At 38.5% G+C, this 24706-nt stretch overlaps 1 protein-coding gene across 2 annotated transcripts in view; it reads left to right on the forward strand.

Annotated features, from left to right (window-relative positions):
• The window catches only part of nlgn2a (neuroligin 2a), a 238306-nt gene that overhangs the window by 83193 nt on the left and 130407 nt on the right, over positions 1–24706 (forward strand). For both annotated transcript variants that reach the window (XM_024288708.2, XM_024288710.2), the window contains exon 2: positions 3684–4439. In XM_024288708.2, the coding sequence (XP_024144476.1) occupies positions 3959–4439 (481 nt within the window). In that variant the 5' untranslated portion in view covers positions 3684–3958. The remainder of the gene's footprint in view (positions 1–3683; positions 4440–24706) is intronic.

A 24706-nucleotide genomic window follows, 5' to 3' on the forward strand; every position in this document is an offset into this window, starting at 1 on the left:
GGCTTTCCATAGGTATAAGAGTGTTTTTATGGGAACATTTGACCACTTTTGTACTCTTAAATTCAATTATTTGGATGGATGGGTTAATATGTTTTTGCAGTATAGTGTATTTTGTTGACTTTGATGGTCCCACACAAAGTTGCAGTAAGAAACCTTTTTTATTTTTTTTCTTAATCCCGACATTTTCCTCCATTAGGAGTGTGAACAAGCTCGATTCTGGCAGACTGTAATGCCGTGGGTAAAACTTTGAAAGGTCTTTTTATGGATCTTTTTTGTGCTCAGATTTATTGACACAGTTGCAGTAATAGCGCCTGTACCAAGGCAGTAAAGTGGCCGACCACCGAAAATAGATTTTCTTATTTTGTATTGCATTGTCCTCCAAGGATTAAAGCGAGCTCCGTATTCAATATATTAGATTAGAAGGAGAAGGTGCGAGATGAAGGTGTTACTCTGAAAAGATTTTTTTCATTTCAGCTCCAAACTACCAGGAGGTGAAGGAAAATATTCTGAACTCTTTAATTTCTGCATATACTGTAGCTCTGTTTCTGTGCTGAGCTGGCGCCCCTTTCTCCTCTCTCTGCTTCATCAATCACTTAAGCTCTCCCACTGCTCACAGCAAAGCTGGACCAATTAGACCCTCTAATTGAGCCAGTTAGCAATTAAACACTCAGATGCACCCTGAAATTCAGGAGGTCCTTCCAGGAAGCCTCATATCTGCCAGAGTCTTGGCTTTCTACCAGAGATTCTGTCTTCTGTGAGTCTCTAGTGCCTTTCGTGCCTCCTCAGTATTGAGGTGGGCTTTAGAGCTCTAGCAGTCCAGTTGACATCCTCCATAAACCTTTGAAAGGAGGACTATTAATGTCATCTCCAAGACCCTTCAGGCTCGACATTACTTTTATTCAAGGATGCTGAAAGGTCTCTGCTGACGTGGGAGAACATTTTTCATTAACAGAACTTGTTTCCTCGACATCAACAGTCTCACCTTTCATCTCCTGTTGGTCTCTTACCAACCGCGCTCCTTTTCTTCCTCAACATTTTCATCTCTGCCTCTCAATCTCGCAGTCTCTTTCATGTGTGTGAATGTGAGTGAAGGGCTCAGCTCGGCGCCGCTCGCGGAAGCAGGCCGGCCCAGAGAATCTCGGCGGTTTAATTACAGCGTGCATTGTGCTACCCTCATCCCTGAGAGCACATATACTTTCAGACGTATGTGGACAGCATGACAGATGGAGAAAAAGGGAAAAGCGAGCACCAACCTGTCTCTGAGAGCCCTACTGCAAAAGCACATACACTAATCTACACAAGTAAAATACACCTCTCCGCTTTTTATGACACTTCTTCTCAGAAATGTCTTTTCTTAAATAGCTTTTTGTGTTATAACCTCAAAAATTTCCATCAAAAGTTATACAATTAACTTTGGTGTTCCTCAAGGTTCGATCTCGGGCCCATTACTTTTTTCTCTTAATGACGTTTTAATTCATGTCAATACAGCACATTGCCTTAAGTGCTCAAAGGCATCAGATTTTTGGCAGGAGAGGCAAACACACAATTGTTATGACACAACTCTGTGCGATGACTGGGTGAACACACCTGGTCCAGGTAATCAACAGCAAGAAGTTCAGGGAAGATGGTGGTAGATCTCGAGGACCAGGAATGAGCAGCCCTGTTTTAAAATATTGCCATACAGATAATGAACAGTCGTGGAGCAGAGGTAGAGTGGTCAACCTCCTATAGGAAGATCACAGGTTTAATTTCCACCTTGTCCGTCCATGTGTTGATGTGTCCTTTTTCAAGACACTGATCTCCTAAATTGCTTCTGGCAGTTGCAGGTTGATGCCAGTGTTAGTCAGTGCAGCCACTATTAGTGTGTGACTGTGTCTGTAAAGTGCATTTGGCTCTAAAAAAGGGTAGAAAACCATTATATGTGTGTTCACCATTTTTTTCCACAAGGGATGCCACAATTCTCGGCTAAAACCGAACCGCGTGTGGCACTATTGAAGCGGACAGAACAAGGTGCCTATTCTCATACAGACCATTTGGCTCTCCAGAAGGACTTCCTAAGTGTGTCTGCTGTGCTGCTTACGAGAGAAAAGTAAATTGTTGCATTCCTGCTGCATAGCCGTATGTTTATGTTGAAGATGCCAAACGCGTTGTGCTATCTTTAAGAGGAATTTATTGTCTTATAACAGTACGCCGTGCTTAGCAAAAGCCAACTGAAAGGTTTTTCGTCTTTGTTATTTACTTATTAGCAGATACCTTATACATATATATATATACACACACGCACACATTTTTTTAAGCTAAAAATCGAGGTTTGAACCAATTGAGAAAGTGAACGGTTGCATGCCTACCATTTACCATAATATGAAAAAACGTTATTTTTTTTACTTTTATTGGAGCTTTTTAGGACATTTATGCAATAATAATTATTCTGATTCCACCTACTCATTGTTACTAATTGATAAACTCACAGCAGCCTCATTTAGCACTCTGATAATGCTGATTTTAGGGTGTGTTTGTGGGGTTCCTTTAAACCCGTGTGATTATTTCAAGATAGTTTTCTTGGTCACAACTTGTATATATTAGGATTTTGTGTGTGTATTGTGCAATCCTCAGGTCTTTCTGTAGCAGGTTCTGTTAAAACAGGAATTAATTCATAGGATGAAGTCTTCATTTGGCACCACCTACACCTTTACAATAGCAGTGCCTGCAGACTCTAACGGTGTCACAACTATTGTATCAGAACCACTCTTCGGTTTTTGATGGTAATGGACAATCTTGAGCAATTTTTAGCAGAAATGAGTTGTTCTGTCCATAATAAGGGCCAACGATATCACCGCTGTATAATCACCCCCATGCTTCATTCATGTATTGATCCCGTTACATGAGGCTTTGCACATTTCCGCATTAGATTACACGAATGAGTGCACCACGTGTTGGCTCTCTTTCATGTGTGGGTCAGTCCGGGCTTACTGAGCACATGTGTGCGTCCTTGTCTTCTACTTTCAGCCAGAAAAAGTCCCGGTCCCATTGTAAGCTGCTTATAGGCGCACATTATTGACCTCTGACCTTGCCTGGTAGTGAAAGGCTCACCCTAATCTCTGTCCTCTCCTCTTCTGGCCCTCTGTCTACTGTACATCATCTCCCAAAGCCACGCTCAAGCCTGCGGGACATGAGCAAGCGTAAATGTCGAGGAATCAGTGGCGGCATTACTAGATCAGGCCAGGGGAAGTGGCTTGACCGCGTCCGCTGGACTGCATTAGCTGTAGGCGGAGATTTGAACCGCATAGGAATAAGCTGGCATGTTAAACACAGATGACTAGGAAGGATTTGATGCCTGTTCTCATACAGTTCACTTCAGGACAGGTGGAACATGTCCAATCTAGGGTTTCCAGGCATAATGCAGTAGATATGTACTGTCAATATTAACTTTTTATGAGTTTTTCTACCCTCAGATTATGCTGCCTCACCGCATAAAAACAAAATGTGCCTCAAAGCCTTTTCTGGCAATGATGTAATGGTTTGAAACAATTCAGTTGGTTCCAAAATCAGCCTGGTTTGATCGAGCAGTTCCAAGATATTTAATGTTCTCTAGTTGTATTACTTAGAACGTTTTCTTTTTAATTTTACTTGACAACACCTGAGCGAAAAGTGATGTATCATTTTTTTGTTTCCTCCTTTCTCAGAGTCTACCACTGATGCAATACTCTTGGAGTCGAAGCGGTATGGAACGCAACAGAACCATGGCTGACCAAAAGTTTCGGAGAGCAGCTTTTCAGATACGTCACTGAGTGATCACACAACTCAAGACCCAACAATCCTGGGTTACCACTCGCCTCTGGGATTTGGTCAATTCCACCTGGCTTTGTTGTCTCACGATAGTATGGTTTCCACTCCTTGCTTTTGTCTATAATCCTCATCTTGGACAATCAAATTAGTTATCCACCGTTTGATTCCAGCCATGAACCCCTTACCTCTAACTCGGCGGGGTTTGTTGTCAAGGACACGCCACTTTAGACTCATGACGGACTGGTGCTTTATAAGTATCCTAGGCCTTACCCTTCTCTTCAATTTGGCCTCGTGTCAGAGGATGGATCCCTCCAAGCACCCGATCGTCAACACCAACTATGGAAAGATCAGAGGCGTCAAGAAGGACTTGAACAATGAGATTCTCGGCCCGGTGGAGCAATACCTGGGAGTTCCCTACGCCACAGCGCCCATCGGCGACCGCCGCTTCCAACCTCCCGAGGCGCCAGGATCCTGGCAGGAGATCCGCAATGCCACCCAGTTTGCCCCCGTGTGCCCTCAGAACATACACGGGGTGCTTCCGGAGATCATGCTGCCTGTGTGGTTCACGGACAACCTGGACGTGGCGGCGGGATACATCCAGAACCAGAGCGAAGACTGCCTCTACCTCAATATCTACGTGCCAACAGAGGACGGTAAGTGAGCACTGGGGCTGGGTCGTTTCTTATTTTTGTACTTGACTTTCACCAAGTCTTATCCCTTTAGTTGATAGGTCCAATATTTGTCAAACTTTGACATTAGCCCTCCGACATCGGAGCGTTAGCTCCAGTGTCGGTGTTCTTAGAACTACTGTAATTCTTCAACCGTTTACACAATTAACATAATTCTAAAGGATTCTGAAGCTGAGAAAAGCATTTTTCTACATTATTGAGTAGATTCTGACGCAAAAGCCATTTTTCTCTACTTCTGAATTAGGATTATGCTAATTGCATGAAAACCTGAAGAGTTACGGTAGTTCAAAGAACGTGTGTATTTGCTGTTGCCGGCTCCGGTGTTAAAGGGTTAGAAACAATCAAGATTTTTGAATAATAAATAAAAGGGCTTAAATTTCAAATCAACTTTCAAGTTTTTCCCTGTTTTCATTGTACCTCATGTCTTGAGTACACACGGAAAAGGGTTGCCTGAAGTTTTTGGCAAAACGGACCAACATTCATGCAAAAAAATACTGCAAATCAGCAACAATCTTGGACCTGCAAGACATATTATTAGTTACATTTTTTTTACAAATGTGTTGTTTGTTTTTACCAATGTAATATAGCGGTGAACATAGCTTTGATTTAATCTAAGGGAGATTACTTAAACAGAATTTTTTTGCGTAAAAAGAAAGAATTTACGGATTTCATAAATAAATGTGTGTTTGTTTAACTGAACAAAAAAGAGATAATGAATATTTAATGAATTCAAGCTTTTCTGTTTGGATGACAAACTATTTGAGAAGATGTCATTTTTTGTATGAATATGTGTCTTTTATTGGAACTAAACTACATAGAATACGGTATGTTGTTTCTGTCGCTAGTGACATCCCCGTTATTAAAATGATTAAATGTGTGAAGCAAAAGACTGAAAGCATTCGCAGGTGATCTATGACAAAACGAGTCAACGCTTCAGAACTTTTTTTTATTTTTCTACAGTCATGAAGCCTTTTCTTTGATATCAGACCATAATCCCGACACTTTTGTCTGCCTGGGCTCAATTAGGCGCGAAAGCAATAGCAGAGACATTGTTCCGCCTCGTCGGCAGGTGCGGGATGAAGAGTAAAGACTCCCAGCACCCCCTCTCCACCCCCGCCTTGGGTATTGTAAGACGTGTTAGACATTTGTCGTCTCATTTCTCAGTCATACACGCCACACAAAGCCGGCACCTTCCAGAGGCTGTAAGAACCTTTCTGGCTAATTTCACTGGAAAAGATGACTTTTTTTCACCTTGATTTGACATTTTCAGGGTAAAGCACTTAAGAGTGCTTGTGCAGCATCCCAGAGCTTGATTAAAAGAGAAAATAGACCGAAGGATACCCTGTTATTTGAGAATATGAGAACACATGCTCAGATTTTCATCTATTGTCTGTGCTGAAAGAAATTATGGTTTGTTGTTTGTAATCTTTTCTTTTCAACCACATGAAATCTCTGTGCGCAAATAGTTCTAAAAGCAAAGCAGATTTAAAGATTCAACCTGGTAAGGGAATAATCAAAAATGATGCCTTGTACAGAAAGTCATGAAATCTTCACGAATGGTTGTAAATTTGACTTATTTCTTAACTAAGTCCCCTTCTTCTATCCCATTGGGACCGCCCATTTTTAATTTGAGTTTTTCCACCATTTTAGAATTTTTGTCCAAACATTCTCTCCATTCTTATCGCGTTCTTCACTAAATTTAGCCCATATTAAATTTAGATTTCTACAAATTTAATGGTTTTAACAATTTTTATGAATTTTCTTACACTTTTTCTAAGACCTACGAAACAGATTTTGACGTTTTGATGATCTGCAAATTTGCTGCTGGACGCTAGTCCAAAAATGTGTTCATAAACTAGACTCGCTGCGTGTGGGAGGAGCTACTGTCAACATTTTCAGCCTCATCGCTATGTGGAAGTTCTACAAAAGTATTGGTAATCTTGTCCCCACGTCTGGGTTCATGAGATCATTCAGAGACTCTCCCAATACGGTGAACTTCACCATCTACTGCAGGAGTTACGTCTATACGACGGACGCTTTCAGCGGTACTTCCATCTCTCTGTAACCCAGTTTGATAACTTGCTCATCCGCATTAGTCTGAGGAGAGAAAACATGAGAAAAAACAAATGAAATTAGAGGACCTTTTTATTATTGTTTCGACACAAACAAGAAAAACATAAAGTTCAAGAGAAGGAACAGATTCTTCTTCATGATTGTTTTGGACTCTACCTGCAGATTACATCATCATCATGTCCAAACCAAAGCTGACTTCCTGATTGGTCTACACATTCCCATATTGACGTTGGGCTAAGGACCTCTCCGTGTCACATAATGACATTTTGTGCGTTCTCTACTCGTCGTTTTTTGACAAATCAAGAGTTCGGTCATTTTGTCGAATGTGGTAACCGACACAGGGCTGGTACTCCATCCAACCTGGTAACCTAGCCCTAGCTTGGTCCACGTCCAGGACCGGTACTGATTTGCGTCCGGTAACAGGTTAGGATATCGGTGCGGTCCATGTCCCGGTACCGGTTTCGGACCCGTGGTTGGGAATCGTTGGAATGACTAGCAAATGAAAAACCAACAAGTAAACCAACAAAACATGAATTTTTGACACGGAGGGTTCCATAACGTTTGTCAAAATGTGACAACTTGGGAATGAGAATCTGTTGGATTGGTTGACTCAAGGTTCAGATATTTGAATACGCACCATGCCGCGTTGTTGCACCACCCCAAAAGTGCCAGACCTCTGGCTCGATGTTTAAATTCCATCGAAGGACCTCCGAGTACTCCAGTAACTAAACTTGAAACTAGACACGTCTGATACACAAATCATGTTTGTGTTCAGTAGCAGCTAGAAAAACCAACAGGATTCAGGTCCTTGAGGCCCTCAACCTTTTCATTTTAGCCCCACTGTTGACTTTCTTCTAACTACCATGACTCTTCAACTGTTAATACAAATAACAAATGAAGGAGAGATTATCTTTTAGAACGGACAGCTAATTTACCAGGACTGTTACAGAAGAATTAGCTTATTTAACTGTACAAATACATGTTTGAATAGTGTTTATCCAGATAGAGCTGAGGGATAAGTAGGGGAGAGGTCCAACGAGCCGGAGGTGAGGTCCACGGCCAAGAACAGGAGCACAGATGATCCACCTGGATTGAGAAACAGCAACACATGAATCTCACTGCACCAAACAAAAGCATAGATAGCTTAATAATACACAATTCCAGCAAAGTGGAGAAAAGTACATTTGTGCTGGTAGTAATGTGTTGTAGATCAGTTCAAAGCTGATATGAAAACCACTGGGAAGTTATGGTAGGTCAAAGAGTGTGTGGTATTTAGGTCTTTGATGTTAGAGAGTTACGGCCAACTCCTCAATTCCAAGTAAATAACGAAACTTTTCAACAGAACAACTCGACTTTACCAAAGAGGGAATCGATGATCTCCGTGATTGTCTTAGCACCTGTTGTTCTGGATTTTGTTCCATCCTATTTTCCATTAAACAATAGACCCATTGAGCCAGACCAGAGCATACCATTTTTGGGCCCCAGTTGGTTGTAAGACCATAGAAAAATGGAACGGACCGATTAGGGCGGAGCTACTGTTGAAGCCTGTTGATTGGTGGAAAGTCTTTATGACTACAGAAAGTGCCAAGAAAGCGACTTCTCTCAAACAGCAGTATATGATTTGTACATAAAATTTATTGGACCACTCCAGACCGAACCGGGCCGTACCAAAAGGGTTGACTGTACCCGTCTATAGTTGGTGCCACCTTTTTGGCCTCATCTGTGGAAATCTTTAAAAGTTTGTACAAAAAAGATCTAATATTAAAGTAAGTCTCGATGTTGCAACGCTACCTTTGACATTTCGGCCTTCCATTGTGGTTATTTTTGTGTGGATAATCACAACACGGCAGCAATGGGGCAATCAGCATTTTTATGTTTTACGCAATCACTTCATTTTCTCACAGGAACAGCTAATTATAGTCTGATGTGATGTATGTGTGCAGTTTGTTCTGTTAGGAAAGTGATTTTTCTGCACCGCCATCACTCACCGGACTTTTATTTTTAGGTCCAGACACCCTCCCCTCCACCTTTCCATTCCAGCTCCACAGTGTATCAGGCATCACAGATGTTTCTTTTTCTTTCTCTTGTTTTTGAGAAAAGGGATGTCAAAAACTGTAAATGTCACGCAGAGATTTGCAGCTCCTCTTTTCTGCTGGAAACGTCCCGCAGGTGTGAAACGCTTTCAGACAGTGACCATTCATCACGGCTGAGCGTCAGCGTTTCCGCCAGCCTCCTCAGCAGGATCAAACGTCTTTGTTGGGGGGGGCGTGCGCCGGTTATTGTCAACACTGCAAATATTCCCCGCTTGTTTTATTACCTGTAACCTGTTTTCCCTGGCTTGTCCTCCTACACTGCTTTTAAATATAATTACAGCATGTGCCGGCGAGAAGAGGCGAAGGGAATGGAGTTAGAAATCACCCGCTTTGCCAAAAAATGAGCACATTTTGTGTCATTACGACACAGTTCCACTGCCTCCGTCAGTCCCTGGAGGTCTCATCTTCTTTTTTAGGGCAACCCTCCGTCTGAATCCTTAAAAACCTTCCTCTAATTTGAAGTGGAATAATCCTGCAGAATTACCGGGTAATACCGCCATCGGTGCCAATGGAATAAAACGGGACACAGATATGTGTGTTTGCTCACAGATTAATGAACTTTTCTGGTTGTGACTTTTTTTTCTTTAATTCCACTTTGGTGCTTAAGTAGGAAAAACAAGCAAATGTTGTTTCACTCATTAATTATATTTAATTGATCCCACTCAGACATAATTACTTTTCTGAATTTTTTAATAGTTTTGGATTAGACAAAAATCCTTTTGGATCCATATTGCAAATTTGGGTTTGTTCTCATTTATTACAGTCAGGAACTCTTGTTGTCGGTTTTCATCACATTGGATTTGCTGTCATCAGTCAGACACTTATGGAACTTTCTGTCAGATGGATTTTTCCAATTAATATTATGCGGCGTTTTCGAAAAACAAGTTAAGCAATTGGACTGTTTTCACTTATAGTGGTATTATCCTAATACATCGCAAGAAAATATACCAGTATATGCGCTTTATTTTTGACTCAAATATACTAAAGTGTTTGTGATTACTGCTTCTCATGTGAAACTATTTAGTCCGGCGACTGATGGGAAGGGAAGTCATAGTGACGAGACTGAAAATCCAGGTGAGTGCAGCCATATAAAGACACGTTATGGACACAAAATTTAAAAACATCATATTCAATTAATATAGCAGAAAATCTTTCTTCAAAAGGAAAATATTTTGACCCTTAAATACAAGAAAGTTTGGGTGTTCAAGGACTAGTTTGCTTAAACTCCTGACTGTATATAAGAACTGGACTGAGCGAAACCCTCATGTTCCAAACATAGAGCAATAAATAGCTATTCCGTCTTTGAATGTTTTATTTTTTTAACCATGTTCTTAATAATCCTTGTTTTTTTGTGATATCTTGTAAAGTAAGCCATTTCCTATGGGTGACATCACACTCACTTGGTCCAGTTCTCAGATACAGTCAATGGTTACATTGACACATATCCTGATAATGTGTCACAAAATGACACAATCAATTGATTTCTTATGTTTTATTGTGAGGTTGAGGTTCATGCTGAGAAGTTAAGTGGGGCTAATGTGGGTTGGTGTTAGAATGAACATGGGAATATGTTGGGTGGGATGGGGTTGATCGGGTTGATGTTAGAATGAATTTGTGTATATGTTTAGTGGGGCGTGGTTGAGTTATGGTACATATGTGTACATACCTATTGTTTGTTTGTTTGAGGGAATGAAAAGCACTTTTTAAAATAAAGGTTGGTTTGATTTGATTTCATATTTTTTATAAAGCTTATTTATAAAGCATTTAAGATCATGTCCAATCACTCTCCTCCTGTGGGTCCATTAACAACCACTTACATCTGACAGTATAAGTTATAAACTCCATTGGTCTTTAGTTTCTTCTCCAAAACTGAAACTTTAAAAGATAATCCCTCAACATAGATACAAAAAATCTAAGCATTATAGACATGTGACTACATTTATCCTCCCAACTAGTGAGAAGTAAATGGGAGACCAATGAGTTCTCCCTAAAAAATTAGGTAACAACAACATTTTTTTTTAAATTTAGTTTGCATCCTGACACCTACCCAAATTTAGTCAAAAGATTAGGAATATTGGGGATACTTCATTCAGTTCTGACATACAAACAGCAAAATGTCATCTGCATATAGGGACACTTTATGGTTTATACCCCACCTTGAAATGCCATTAAATGGAGCGTTTTTAGATTTTTTTAGATTTGTATAGTAAGCAAAAGAAAATACATCTTAATTTTTAACTTAAAAGAACCAGTGGTGACATTAGTGAGACATAAGAAGGTCTGAAATGTCGTCTGTGCATCACCTGGTCTGTAGTATATCTCAAACAATTGTCTTTTTTAGGAAAAATGGGTTCTGATGGGTCAAGTTAGTTATAAAATCTCACTGAATACTTGAAAAAAGAAACAATCCATGAGCTAAAATATGTTGGACTTGTGATTAAATGTTAAATAAATGTACCGTTAAACCATAAAAACACAAAACAAATGCATTGTATGGTGAGAAAGGTTTTCATCAACAGCAGCATTGTTGATTAATTCACTGGGTTTTAAGTCTCTGATTATTGAAAATCCTAAAAAACAATTATTTTTTAAATATTTTTTAATGCACGTCAAAACTGCTTCTTTATTGAGGCAAAAATCCACAAGCTCTACAGTTTAATAGCTGCAACTGACCATCCGTCATCAATGAGTCGTTTTTCCAACTGATCAATCAGGTCTCATCATCATTGATTCTGAGCTTTCATTAAATTAAAGAATTGGTTCTTTGGAGATGCTTTTAGCTCCTTCTTTCATGAGTCGACGGTCCAGACAATGCCGTCTATCACCTCTTCACCAACCAAATATTGTCGTTTTCTGTGTCGCCACTCAGTCCTAATGACAGATGGATCTGGATGTTCTCTGCTCTTGTGTTTTCTGAACACAGAAGGGCTCTTGAGGTCTCGCAATGGTACGCCGGCTTATTTCCTGCTGCCCGTGGTAGTTAGAGTACCATACATAATGCTGCAGAGAAGCTGGCAGGTAGCAGGGGAGGGAGGGGCTACGACGGTTTCCGTGGAGACATAGGTCTATAAATCATAGAAAGAGGTCTTCACGTGGCTCCTGCATTCGTGCTGGATCGATGGAAGAAGTGAGGGAAGGAAATGCTGCTGCCACGTCGGGCCCTCACTCCCCACATGCTTCTATTAGCAGTTAGCAGTCGATAACGTTTGTGATGTGAGTAATGCTTAAAAACGAATAATTGCTTAGCAGGTGGTTGTAAGAATTTCTTAACAAGCAGATGCAGATGATCGTCAGATCAACAACAAGATTCTGGACAGATATCTAAAATCCTAAAAATTATTTTAACCCTGTTTTTGTGTATTTTAATATTTAGTTTTCTTTATCGGTTACTAGGGGTTTGTATTGGCATGAGTCTGGCGATACGATACATATCCCGATACGATACGTAAAAGGAGAGCGCTTGAATGTGGCTAAGATGCTTTATTTACATGACAGTCTGCACTGCAGCGCTGTTTTCTCTAAAGGCAAATTTCCCCATTTATATTGTATATTGCGATATACCGCTAAATCCACCCTTAATGGTTACAAAACAGCATCATGTTTGTTTTACTAAAACTTGGTGGAAGCTCATTTGCACCAAACATTATTTCAGTTTTTCTATTACCCTAGTAATAGTTTATGAGTTGCTGTAATTTGTCCCCATCACCAAATACAGTTGTGTCATCAGCAAACAGAATTATCTACAGCTGTATTTTGGATACCTAAGAATAGGGGTTTCCAAATTTTTTGCAAAGAAGGCAATTTTTTAGGGAGGGGAAAATGTTTCGACCTGACATTGTTTGAGCTATTTCTATAGCATTGATTGCAAATGTGATATTTAATAAAGTTTTCATTACAATAGCATTATTTTCTTCATGTAGAAACAAAACACATTAAAGTATGTTTTTACAAAAAATATTGTCAGTTTTTTGCACCCTTCATTCCCTTTTTGCCCATTGAGGATCTCATATAATCTCTACTAGTTCCTCTTGATATTGAACTCCTTGAAAACATCCACATTCTCTTGGCAGATTTGAATATTTCATATTTCACTGAAAAATGATGCTAGTTTTCAATTTTTGTGGATGTGGCGGCCCCTGCTGTTAACTTTCATTTTATTTACATTTTCTAGAAAGTAGTGTTGTCACAGTAATTTAGTCATCCGCAATCAGGAAACACACAGTGTTTAGAAAACTCTGCGGGCCGCATATTTGGAGCCTGAAAATTTGGGCAGAATGTGGCATTCTTTGGACACATGCCTCAAATTTATATGTAGAATTAATAATATAAAAATTTAGGTCCCAGTATTGACCCCTGTGGGACACCACAGTCAATGTCCGAACATTGCGAACAAGACCCATCCATTAGATAGTGTAGGCTAATGATAATGGAGCTTAGCCCTCTAGGGGTGCTGCAAAAGCTGAAAAAAAAACATATTTAATGCAAATATTTAAATACATTGGTAATATTGTTAAATCCTAAAATATTACAAAAAAAAAAAAAAAAACGAGCATAAACCAATGGCTAATTAGCAATAAAGCAAAGTATTATCAAATAAACTCCTCCCCTCTCTTCCTCCCAGCCGGTATATACCTGAAAGCTCTCTGTGGGGACAGCGTGACCTGTATTTAATGCGAGATTGATGATAACTAAACTGTCTAGAGAACAGGGAAGAAGTAGAAAGGAAGAGGAGAAAAAAATGAGGTTAAGAGAAAAAAAAGGTAAAGATGGAAGGAGACCTAAGCTGTACTACGTCGGTTATTTGGCATAAATTGATAATTAGTTTGATAGAATTAAATAGGTCTATTGTTGGGTTCCATGGAGGCATACTAACCATTCTGGTAGTTTTAATCTACATTGTTTTCATTTGTTTTCTTGACATATTTTTATAGTATTTCTGTCATCGTTATTCGTAGACTCACTAGTGATTGATGGACTTCTAAAGTGGGTGGTATATTTGGTGACTTGTAATCTTGAGTTAACTGCTAATGGACATGGAAATTCTTGCCTCGGGCGTCTCGTTGGGTTGGGCCAATGTAGTCAACAAATCATTGGCTTCTAAAGAAGTGGTCACACTTTGATGCCTTTCTTCCAGAAGGGCTTTATTGGTGGCAGGCAAAGGTTTCACCCCGTTAAGCTGGTACAAAAGTGCCTTTTAAGATGCTGGTTTTGTTCAATTAGCCAGTTCAAGAAAGGTATACATTGGTTTTGCCAGATAATCCCTTGGGATTTGAATTGCTAACCTCAGCTCTGTCAGTGGTGCTCTGCTGTGCCTGAGCTGCCGGGTGCGAGCAGAGTCCCTCATAAATTATTCCGTCCAATACTCCATCTATCTTCATGCATCAAGCTCAAACTCCCACATCACCCCATTCTGCAATATTTCATTTTTTTTCCTGAGGAGATCCATCAAAAGGAGTTCAATACTAATACAATGATGCACACAGCATCTGTGGGCCAAGCCACAGCACTGGGAACCTCCGTCCACTGGAGACGAAGACTTAAGAACAAACAGATAATAGAAAGGAAGAACATGTCACAAGAACATGTTAAAAACACCGTTTTCATTGGAGTGGGTCCACACGTCGGTGCAGCATTTGGTCATTTTTGTTCTTCTCGATACATAAAAACAAGCTGTCAGGTTGTAGTTTCCACTTTCCTTTGATGCCATCGACTTCCTTTGAAGTCACACAGAACTAAACTCAACTGATCTGTCAAGTGTAATCTTAAAACAATTGGACAACAGAGTGGAGTTCAGGTTGTCCAAATATTTAGAAAATCCATGCACCTGGTTTTACTCGGATTGCCCCTCCCCCATGCAAACAAAATGGTAATGACCATCATTTCCGGATCGATTGACATATATTTCATTTTACAAGTTTAAATAGATACACCAATGTAATTACATAGCCAAGGCGGCGCCATTAGGCTATTGATCATATTTTGAGGTTGTCAGCCTCCTTAAAGGATCCTGAAACTGTTAGAGAGGAAGGACTGTGTGAATCTGGATTTTCTTGGCTACCTTCCATCACTTCCTGTCAGGGTTTGCATCAAAGCCTGCTCGCGTTTTGTCCTTCCACTAGACTGTATCAAGGAATTGGCTGGAGTTCAGTCACAGGTATTTATAGCCCCAAAACCAGAGAGGTGGAGAGAATGAAATGAGGATAAACGCATGCATGGGTGGGTTTGTTTCCGTCGGGTGTATGCCCACACGGACACAAATAACCTCCGCCGAGTTTCGCCTCGTCCACGTGGGTCATCGTTTGGCTGACTGTCACGTCCATCCATTCTATTTCCCTCGTTTATCTCTCCTCTTCATGCATTAGTAGCCTTTTCATCCCCCCTCGCTCCTGCCATTTTGCTTTCCTCTTCCTTCCCAACCTCTTCTTCGCTTCGGAGGAGCAGCCGGGCCAGAAATAGGAGCGAGCATCAGATAGTCCATTTAAATGATCGTTTTAGCCTCCAGAGAGCGAACTTACTTTACAACAGTACTTAGATAATAAGCCTGGGAGCTTATTACTATCCTTGTTCTTCTGGCTGGGCTTCTGTAAAAGGGCTCCGCCACAATCTGTGACATCAACTGCCTTAACTCTGGGATTGATGAAGTGTATCTGATAGGATTTGATGAAGTCTGAAACATGCTGTCCTATCAATTAAACATCTTTCTTTCTATAATCAGCCTCCCACCAGCGGGCTTCTGCTGCAGTTTGGAGCCTTGCTGGTTAGCCGGCACCTCCTAGCTTCGGTTTCTTCTTCTAAAAACCATCAGGCTACCAACGTACACGTTCTTGAACGCATGTTTTAATACTGGACAAGCAGGGAGGGGCTTCTTCTTCTATTATTTTTCTGTTTACTAGCACATGTCCGCTACTTACAAATGGAATGGATTTGGTTTAATAAGTCGCAAACACAAAAGAATTGTTGACATAGAATTCAAGTTTATTTCTCCTCCACTTCTATAAATGAAAAGAGACACGATCCATACGTCGATATCAAATCCGAGTCCTTGACTGGTCGGAGTAGTTCAACTGTCATGGTCAATAGCTACGCAGTCATAGTAACTTGTGTAGTGATGTGTGAGCGCGAAGATTTTGAAGGCAGAAGCCCAAAACTCGCATTCGCGTTAACTTGAGTTTCCAGTACCTGCTTTGTATTTCGAGGATATTTATATGGTGTTTTTTGTACCTACATGGTACTTACAGGGTATTTACATGGTACTTACATCGTACTTTTTTTGTACCTCCTTTTTTTTTTTACATACTGGGTACTTACAGGGTATTAACATGGCACTTTTTTCATACCTACTTGGTACTTAAAGGGTATTTACATAGTATTTTTTGGTACCTACTGGGACATTACAGGGTACTTAAATAGTACTTTTTGGGACCTACTTGGTATTTCAAGGGTATTTATATGTCTTTTTTATCTACATGATACTGAAAGAGTATTTACATGGTATTTACATGGTACTATTTTGGTCTCTACAAGATACTTTTGTACCTACTTGGTTCTTACAGGGTATTTGCATGGTACTTTTTTACACATACTTAGTACTGAAAGGGTATTTACATGGTACTTACGTCATACTTTTTTACACCTACTTAGTACTAAAGGAGAATTAACATGGTACTTACGTCATACTTTTTTACACCTACTTAGTACTGAAAGGGTATTTACATGGTACTTACATCGTACTTTTTTCTACCTACTTAGTACTTTCGGGATATTTCTGTTTTTGGGTTTTTTTACATACTGGCACTTACAGGGTATTTACATAGTACTTTTGGTACTTACCTGGTATTTAAAGGGTTAATGTATATTTTTTTTGTATCTACATGATACTGAAAGGGTATTTACATTGTATTTACATTGTACTTTTTTTGCACCTACTAGGTACTTACAGGTTATTTACATGGTATTATTTTACACCTACTTAGTACTTAAAGGGTATTTACATGGTACGTTTTGGTATCTACTTAGTACTTTCTATACATACTCTGTACTTAAATGGTACTTGCTGTGTATTTACGTGGTATTATTTTACACCTACTTAGTACTTAAAGGGTATTTACATGGTACGTTTTGGTATCTACTTTGTACTTTCTGTACATACTCTGTACTTAAATGGTACTTGCTGTGTATTTACGTGGTATTATTTGGTTCACACTTTTTAGGTATTGGGTATTTTTACTATACCTACTGGGTATTTATGCTGTACACAGTCGTTTTTTACATAGTACCGACTGGGTATTTATGTGTTGTGTTAATAGGGTATACAAACATTTGTTTTGGTGTTTTACAAAATTTTAAACATCGTCAAGTTTTAGTACACACCTCAGAGTTTGTTTAGATCACTTTCAGGTATACCTCTCTGTCTGGTTGTTAGACCAAACCAACATGAAACAGCTTCTATTTTTATGCTCCCAAAGTGTGAAGTAAAGTCAGGAAAACCTGTAGGTCAGATAAGGTTGTCAGCACTTTTGCTGCAAAACCAGAAATATTTACTTTCGTGTCACCTTCAATTACCTAAACAATGTTTGCATTCCTGCTACGAGGTTTACCCTTGAAATGGATTTTGGTTACGTCCTTTTTTCTGGTAAAGTTTGTCTTTACTTTATGAAGTTTAACTGAGGGCTTTTAGCTGTTCACTAAAGTAGTAATGTGTATTCTTTTTAATCCAAATAATCTGGAACTGACAAACCCACGTGTATGTTTTCCTACAAAATTAATAGATACTCTTTTTTTTAAGTATTTTTCTTTCATTGAACATTTAGGATTCCAGATGTACAAGAATCAGAACATACTATAAATCTGACCGAACTTTGGTCTTTCTTCTGGATCCGGTTCTTTCCAGCTTTCTGGCATAAAGGTTGAACTAGAATTCATTCAGCGTTTTACTGTAGACGTCCATAAATATCCTCAGATCTCAGCGTATTTGTCCTTTATGGTTAATCATCCCAGTTATTGATACTGTTCACATTTGGAAATGCTGAGTCAGGGTTTTTCCAAATCTGCATGGTCAGCCGTCCTGGTGCCACGCCATAAATAAAACCACCAGCAACGCTGGGAAATGGAGATAACCGCGAGGAAAGAGGTTTTTTATTTAATGGCTCGACCAGTCTAAGTGATCCTGATATTAATGACCCAAATCCTCGGAAAAGGGCGGAACTTTTGTTCAGCGTCTACATCCAAAATTAAACTATTTTTGCTGACGTTTAAAGATGGACACATTTCCTCTGTCTATCGTTAGGATATGTGAACATGGGATTGTGATCATTGACTCTAACTCTGTCAATGTCGACATATTTTAAAAATAATGACTCTTTTCAAACTAATAGTGCACAAACACGGAAAAATTCAGATGACACCTGTTCCTTCCTTCCTTTAACCTTACTAAATTGTTTAAGTGTTCACTTTGACCCACAGCCAGTAGAAATAAAAATGTGCTTGAATAATTTTTCGCTACGTGTTCACAGAGTAGTTTATGGTTATTTCCTTTTTTTTAAATTTCCTTCAGAAAAAAACAGCACTGTAACAATAAGAAACAAGAACTCATAAGATTGCATACGTCAAAAATATCCATAACTTTTTTTGTATGTTTTTTGCTTATCTTGTTACCAACGTGGCACCTGCAAATAGTGGTTGCTAAGGAAAATTTAAATTTTAATCTGAGCTAGAGACACCAAAACTTTATAAAAATATGTATTTTTATCAGATATGAAAAAATATCTATGGTTGCTATGAACTATCACCTTCCTGCATGCTGCTAGTTTTGAATCAACATTCCTGTATATGTGGCACCAAACACAAACTTCATCTCTATCTTTAGCTTTAACATTTTAATATAATTTAACTTGAAAAGTTAAGAGTTAGATTGCTTTGTTTTAATAGAAAATAATCCTTGAAGATCAAAAGATTAAATGTGAAATCGCCACAAAAAAGTTGAAAGTTGCTTATTTTGTTAATAATGCTGCTGTGGCACCTGTAATTAGTGGTTGCCAGGGAAAGTTGAAGATTTTATTTTGAGCTAGAGAAACCAAAACCCTTTAAATGTATTTCTTGTCCTCAGACGAGAAAAAATATCTATGGTTGCTATGATGTATCGCTTTCCTGCATGCTGCTATTCTTGAATCAAGATGCAACTTCCTGTCAGTCTTTGCCTTTAAAACATTCCTGAACGTGTGGTTTCAAACAAAACTTCATATATATCTTGGATGTATGTAGATTTAAGAACAGTTAATAGAATTTTACCTCAAAATTAGTTATTGTTTTGTTTTATTACAAGATAAACCTTGAAGATTAGAAAATTAAATGGGAAAATAGCGACAAAAAAATGTAGCGCTAATGTGGCACCTTTAAATAGTGGTTGCTAAGCAAAGTTGAACATTTTACTTTTAGCTAGAGATACCACAACTATCTAAACATATTTGTCCTCCTTAGACAAGAAATAATATTTATGGTTACTATGATGCATCACCTTCCTGGATGTTGTTATTTCTGAATCAAGATGCACGTTCCTGTCATTCAAACATTCCTGATGTTTCAACTCTCACAGGTTTGTGGCTGGAACTACATTTGAAAGTAATTTTGACTGAAAATGTGTTTGATATTCCATGATATAGACATAAAAATAGTAGAATAGTTGTAGCATCAAGCAAAATGACATTAAATTCAATTCTAGTTTACTAGGAAATGACATTTTACAGTTTTCTGTTCAAAAGTGGGTTCACCTGTGAGCGAGTATTTATATTCAGCATCCTGAGGACTAAACTGTCTTTGTGTCGCCTTCAGGCTGCGCTCTAAAGATGCACTTGTTTACAGATGCATGCAGATCTGCACTCATTATGCACTTTGAGGTATGAGTTCTTTTCCTCACACATAACACTCGGCCCATCTCTTTCAATGCGGCTCAAAGGGCCGTCTCTTCAGGGGCTTCTGAGGTTTAGGTGGCCGGTGGCGGGGAATGCAAATCAGGCCTCCGCGCACGCTCACGTGGACAAACGCCGTCTCCCTCTGCCAGGCCCCGCTGTTCTGGGCGCCGCCCGCAACCGTGAATGGCAGAGCAGAGGAGAGACAAAAAGAGGGATTAAAAGAAGGAAGTGTTGAAGGGACAGATAGGGAAGGCAGGAGGTTATCCAGAGTTAAGGCTTCCTTCTCTGCTGAAAAAAGACGATGCTCGACTGCATGTTAATTCAGTACAGGTGGAACTGTTGGGAGTTTGACTTTCACACGTTTGAATGCATCAGTCATACATGAGTTGTACAGGTGTGCCTGACAAACGATGTGAATCCTGCGCAGAGAGACGACAAATGAACCAGAAATAGTGAAGATTTTGAATGTTTTTCTGATTTTTTTTTTTTTACTGTCCACTTCAACAGAAGTTCATTTTGTTGTTGGATTGTAACTTTAAGTTGTTTTAAGCTGTAAAATCTTCATGATGTCCCTAAAATTTCTCAGATTAACGAAAAGGTTTTTGTTTTTGGCTCCTAAAGGCAGGCCAGATTTCAGCACCATGGACAGCGCCACAGAAACCAGAAGTGTTTCAGGCTATAAGTGTATCTCTTCCCTCATTTTCATGACTTAAAATGTATTGTTTTTGAATTAATTGTTCAAATATTTATATTTTTTTTTAGCAAAAATATGTTTTATTTAAGGATTTCAGTTTTTTTCCATAAAATACTTGAGCTGTTTTCAATGTAGTATTTATTTTAGTACCAAAAGGGAAACAAATAAGTAATCGTAAACTTAAAACTGTGAAATTATCTCAAAATGAGTCATTTTCTAAATCAATCTGATCGTTTTTTCCAAGTCTTTCCTGTGGGATTGAAGAGTGAAGGCCTTTTTCTGCAGGTTATCTACCGACTTTAATATGTTTTTAAAGACCCATTCCAATGAAAATGGTGTTTTTAACATGTTCTTTTGGCATTTTTACAGAAAATGTATCTTAAAATGTCAATATTTTAATTCAAATTGTTGTGAATTAAGACCAGACGAAGAAAAGCTCTTTGAAAACGATCGTAGAATATACAGTGGTGACGACTGTCTGAGCTCAAAACTTTACATTCTTATATTCTGTTGTTGATCCTTTAATGTCACTTTGGGGGTGTGAGGGGCTGTAAGCTAGCGGGAGAGTGAGAGCTCTCAGTTAAGGCTGCTCCATGCCAATGGTCCGGCCCACAACTCAGAGGTCAATTTCTGATGAACTACGGCCACTCTACAGAAACTATGTCCTAGAAAACGACACAAGTTTTTAGATTTTTGGTTAAAAACAATTCTGACATTTGTTAAATATTTTGCCATTAAAAGTATAAAAGTTATGATACAAAATCTGCAGATTGTACTAAGTGTTACTGTTTAGTTTCTGAACTATGAAGATTTAGTTTTTGGTGAATGAGATATTCTTGTCTTTAAACACCTTAAAGAAAAAGACACAGTTTTGGTTAATGCGTATATACTTACATTTACACATAGAACTTGTTCTGCTAAAAAATACATTTTCTGGTTTGCAGATAATAAATACTGAAAACAAAAAAATGCAAATGTAGCTTAAAAAATCTGAACCTATTAGAATGAAACAACCTTATTTTTTAAAAAATATGTTGCTAAAACTACAAAAAAATGGCATAAATCCAGATAAAATGAGAACATTTTTATTCCTTCTGGTTCTTTGATGACCATCAGAAACTGAATTATTTCAAATCATGTTTAACCCTTCGTGGACACTTCGCTACGTTGTCCACCAGGGGGCTAGCTAGCGTAGCGGGCGCAATCGCTCTGAGCGACGGCCTGACAGCCTGTCTAGGGTTCATTCCGCCTTCATCCAACAGTAACCGGGACAGTATCTGGCTCCGGCTGGATGGATATTCAGGACGGAAACCCTCACATTGAGCGGCCATATTGGATTTTTTTCTTGTGGCGTCACTGGAAATGTCACATGTCCAAAGCTGAGTCCCTTATTGGTTAATGCACCACATCAGTTTAGCCAAACAGATTTTTGAAATAACGCCACAAGAACAGAGGGCGAGTGATCTGGAGTCATAGTGAAGGTTATTGCTCAGATCACCAGTAAGTCTTCATCTGCAGCCAATGGGGTCAGAGCGCCGCTCAAACAGATTGATCCTCGTTTTTGTGGACAATAGGAGAAAAAGGACAAAGCGGCGCAGAGATGACCTCACACGGCAAATACTTTGAAACACCACAACAAAGCCGGAATTTTCCATCTCCTCTTCACCTGCTCACCCGGCCAATACGGAGTTATTGTACTCCAAAGGTTCGCCAAAAGTGGAAACACCAGAAATTCCTCTGCTTTTCTCAAATTTGAGACCAGGAGGAAAAAGGAGGAGTGATTTTGAGCAGGGAAATCCTGGAGGTGAAATGAGACTTCATCACCTCTGGAGCAGCAGGAGGACTGGCGGACTCCTCCCACACTCAGAGAGGCCATTAACTTGATAGTTTTTAAATGACTGCACAGACAGAAATGAGGTTTCTGCTCCAACGGTCTCTGGGAGAAGAGTTTTGGAGAGTCCGAGCTGGAGGAACAATGACCTTGTTTTGCTGTAGAACCGTTGGCTTCATAATCCGACATCATTCAGATGTAGAGTACTGATCATTGACTGTAAATGAGAACTGGACCGAGTGACCCCTCCCCCTGATGTTACAAACAGGAAGTACCGGTTTAATAGATTCGGTGTAGAAAGAAGCTCACTCCTGATAGACAAGGGTGGTTTGATACGTTGGAAATGTTGGATATGAAGTCCAGAAATGTCAAACTTTCACACTTTTGGCTAAAATACGGAAATTTAAACGTCAAACTCCCAACAAAAAAATCGTAAACGCTGGTTAAAGAGGTGCAACTGCACTGTAATTCAACAAGCTTTTTAATTCTATTATTTCATTTTTTTTTTTAAGTTACGTATTTTCATAAAACCTGAAATACATTATAATGAATACCAGAGTACGACAGATATTAGGGCCAGAACATTTTATTTTATTTTTTAATAACAACTTATATAACTACAAGTTTTATATGTACAAGTCAAAATGTGGAAATTGTTTAATTATGAGAATAAAGTCATATATGTATAACTTTAAAAGTCACAGGCAAAATTTATGAGTTTTTTTCTCTTAAAATTATGACTTAAGTCTTAAATCTAAAGCTTAAAACACATAAATTTACTAAAAAAAAGTAAATAAATTTACAAGACAAAGACAGATTTAACGGTAAAAAAGTTATAAATTTACAAGAAAAAGATAATAAATTTAAAGGAAAAAAATATTAATTGTAAGAAAAAAAATAATAAATTTATTAAATAAAGACAGAAACTGACGAGTAAAAAAGTTATAAATTTGCGAGAATAGAAATAAATTTACAAGAAAAAAAATATAAATTTGTGGGGGGAAAAAATAAATTTAGAAGACAGACATAATTTAAAAAATGAATTTATGAGAAAAAAAAGATACATTTTCAAGAAGAAAATCATAAATGTCTGAGAAAAAAAAAATCATAAATTTACAAGACAGACTTAAATTTAAGAATAACAAAGTTATAAATTTGCAACAAAAAAATAATACATTTGCAAGAAAAAAAATCATAAATTTATGTAGAAAAAAATTATCAATTTACTAGACAAAGACATAAATTTAAGAGTAAAACGGTTGTGAATTTACAAGAAAAAAATCATAATTTACAGGAAAAAAACAGATTATAAGAAAAAAATAAATAAATTTACAACAAAGACAAATTTAAGAGTAAAAACAGTTCTAAATTTATGAAAAAAAAAATACTATATTTACCAAAAATAAAATCATAAATTTATGGGGAAAAAAATCATAACTTACAAGACCAATACATATATTAAGAGTAAAAAAGTCATACATTTACGAGAAAATAATAATAATATAGAGATAATACACGATCGGCTGAATTTGACTCCATCTGAAGGTGATTCTCCACAGATACTTCTAACCGCTCGACGTGTTCTAAAACAACCATAAATTAGAGGTAATAAATGCGAAAAAAAGGTTAAAAACTGGAGTTTTACGATAGGACATGAATTGATTTAGGAGCTCCGGTTCGCCGCGGTGCTTTGGCAGACGAGCCGTCGGTCGTGTTCCTGAGCGTCTGGCTACAAGGGGAGAAAATGGCTTTAACCTTCATGCTTATTCAATCATCACCACTCTGTAAATGTCACTCCATCTGCCTCCCCGCTGCTCGCCACATCTCTGTTTACCCCTCTGTGATTCTATAATCCCGCGCCGTCAGCCGTTCATCTGAAGCCGTCCGTCCCTCGCGTTTGTGCCCCACCTTTCACCCCGTCGGTCTGTTTCATTCGCTGCTTTCATCCCCTGTTCGTACTGAACTCTGATGCTTTGTTTCTTCTGAGCGGTAGTACTGCAACGTAGTAGTAGTAAGTACTACCACTATAATAGTAAGCTGTTGTAGTCTTCACACAATTTCACACACATGCTGCCACCTTAAATCTACAACCACAACCTACGATTTATTGACCTTTGACCTTTGAAAGAGGCCGCCATCTTGAATTTTCCAAAACAAATTTGCTTTAGTACCTTAGAAAAATTTAGCATCCTACTAAAAATGTAAAAACTATTGCTTTCTTGCTAATATTAGATAAAATGTTGGTTTTTGAAGTTTGTAGATTTTGAACGGCGTTAGCGTAGCGAGCTAGCAAAAGTGGCGTTCCGTCGTTGCCCGCAAATATTTCACCGGATTATTGTGAAAATGTAATACATAAATCTTTGTTTTAAGCGAAACAAAATGATATAATAAACAATATGAACACATTAGAAATGTGGCCGTGGTTAACCAAAAACCTCCGTTGCCAAGGAAACAAAAAAATTACTTAAGTGAATTCTTCTAAAAATTACATAAATGTGTTCGTCACCACCAGGCCACCAAAAAATAAAGTGGTTGCTATGGAGTTAAAACCAACACAAAGCCACCATTTTAGAGGTAAAAACTAACAAAACCAACCAACGTATTCCAGATCTCCAAAAAAGGTGTTGAAATTA

This window comes from Oryzias melastigma, linkage group LG18 (assembly GCF_002922805.2).
Source record: "Oryzias melastigma strain HK-1 linkage group LG18, ASM292280v2, whole genome shotgun sequence".
Classification (NCBI taxonomy): domain Eukaryota; kingdom Metazoa; phylum Chordata; class Actinopteri; order Beloniformes; family Adrianichthyidae; genus Oryzias; species Oryzias melastigma.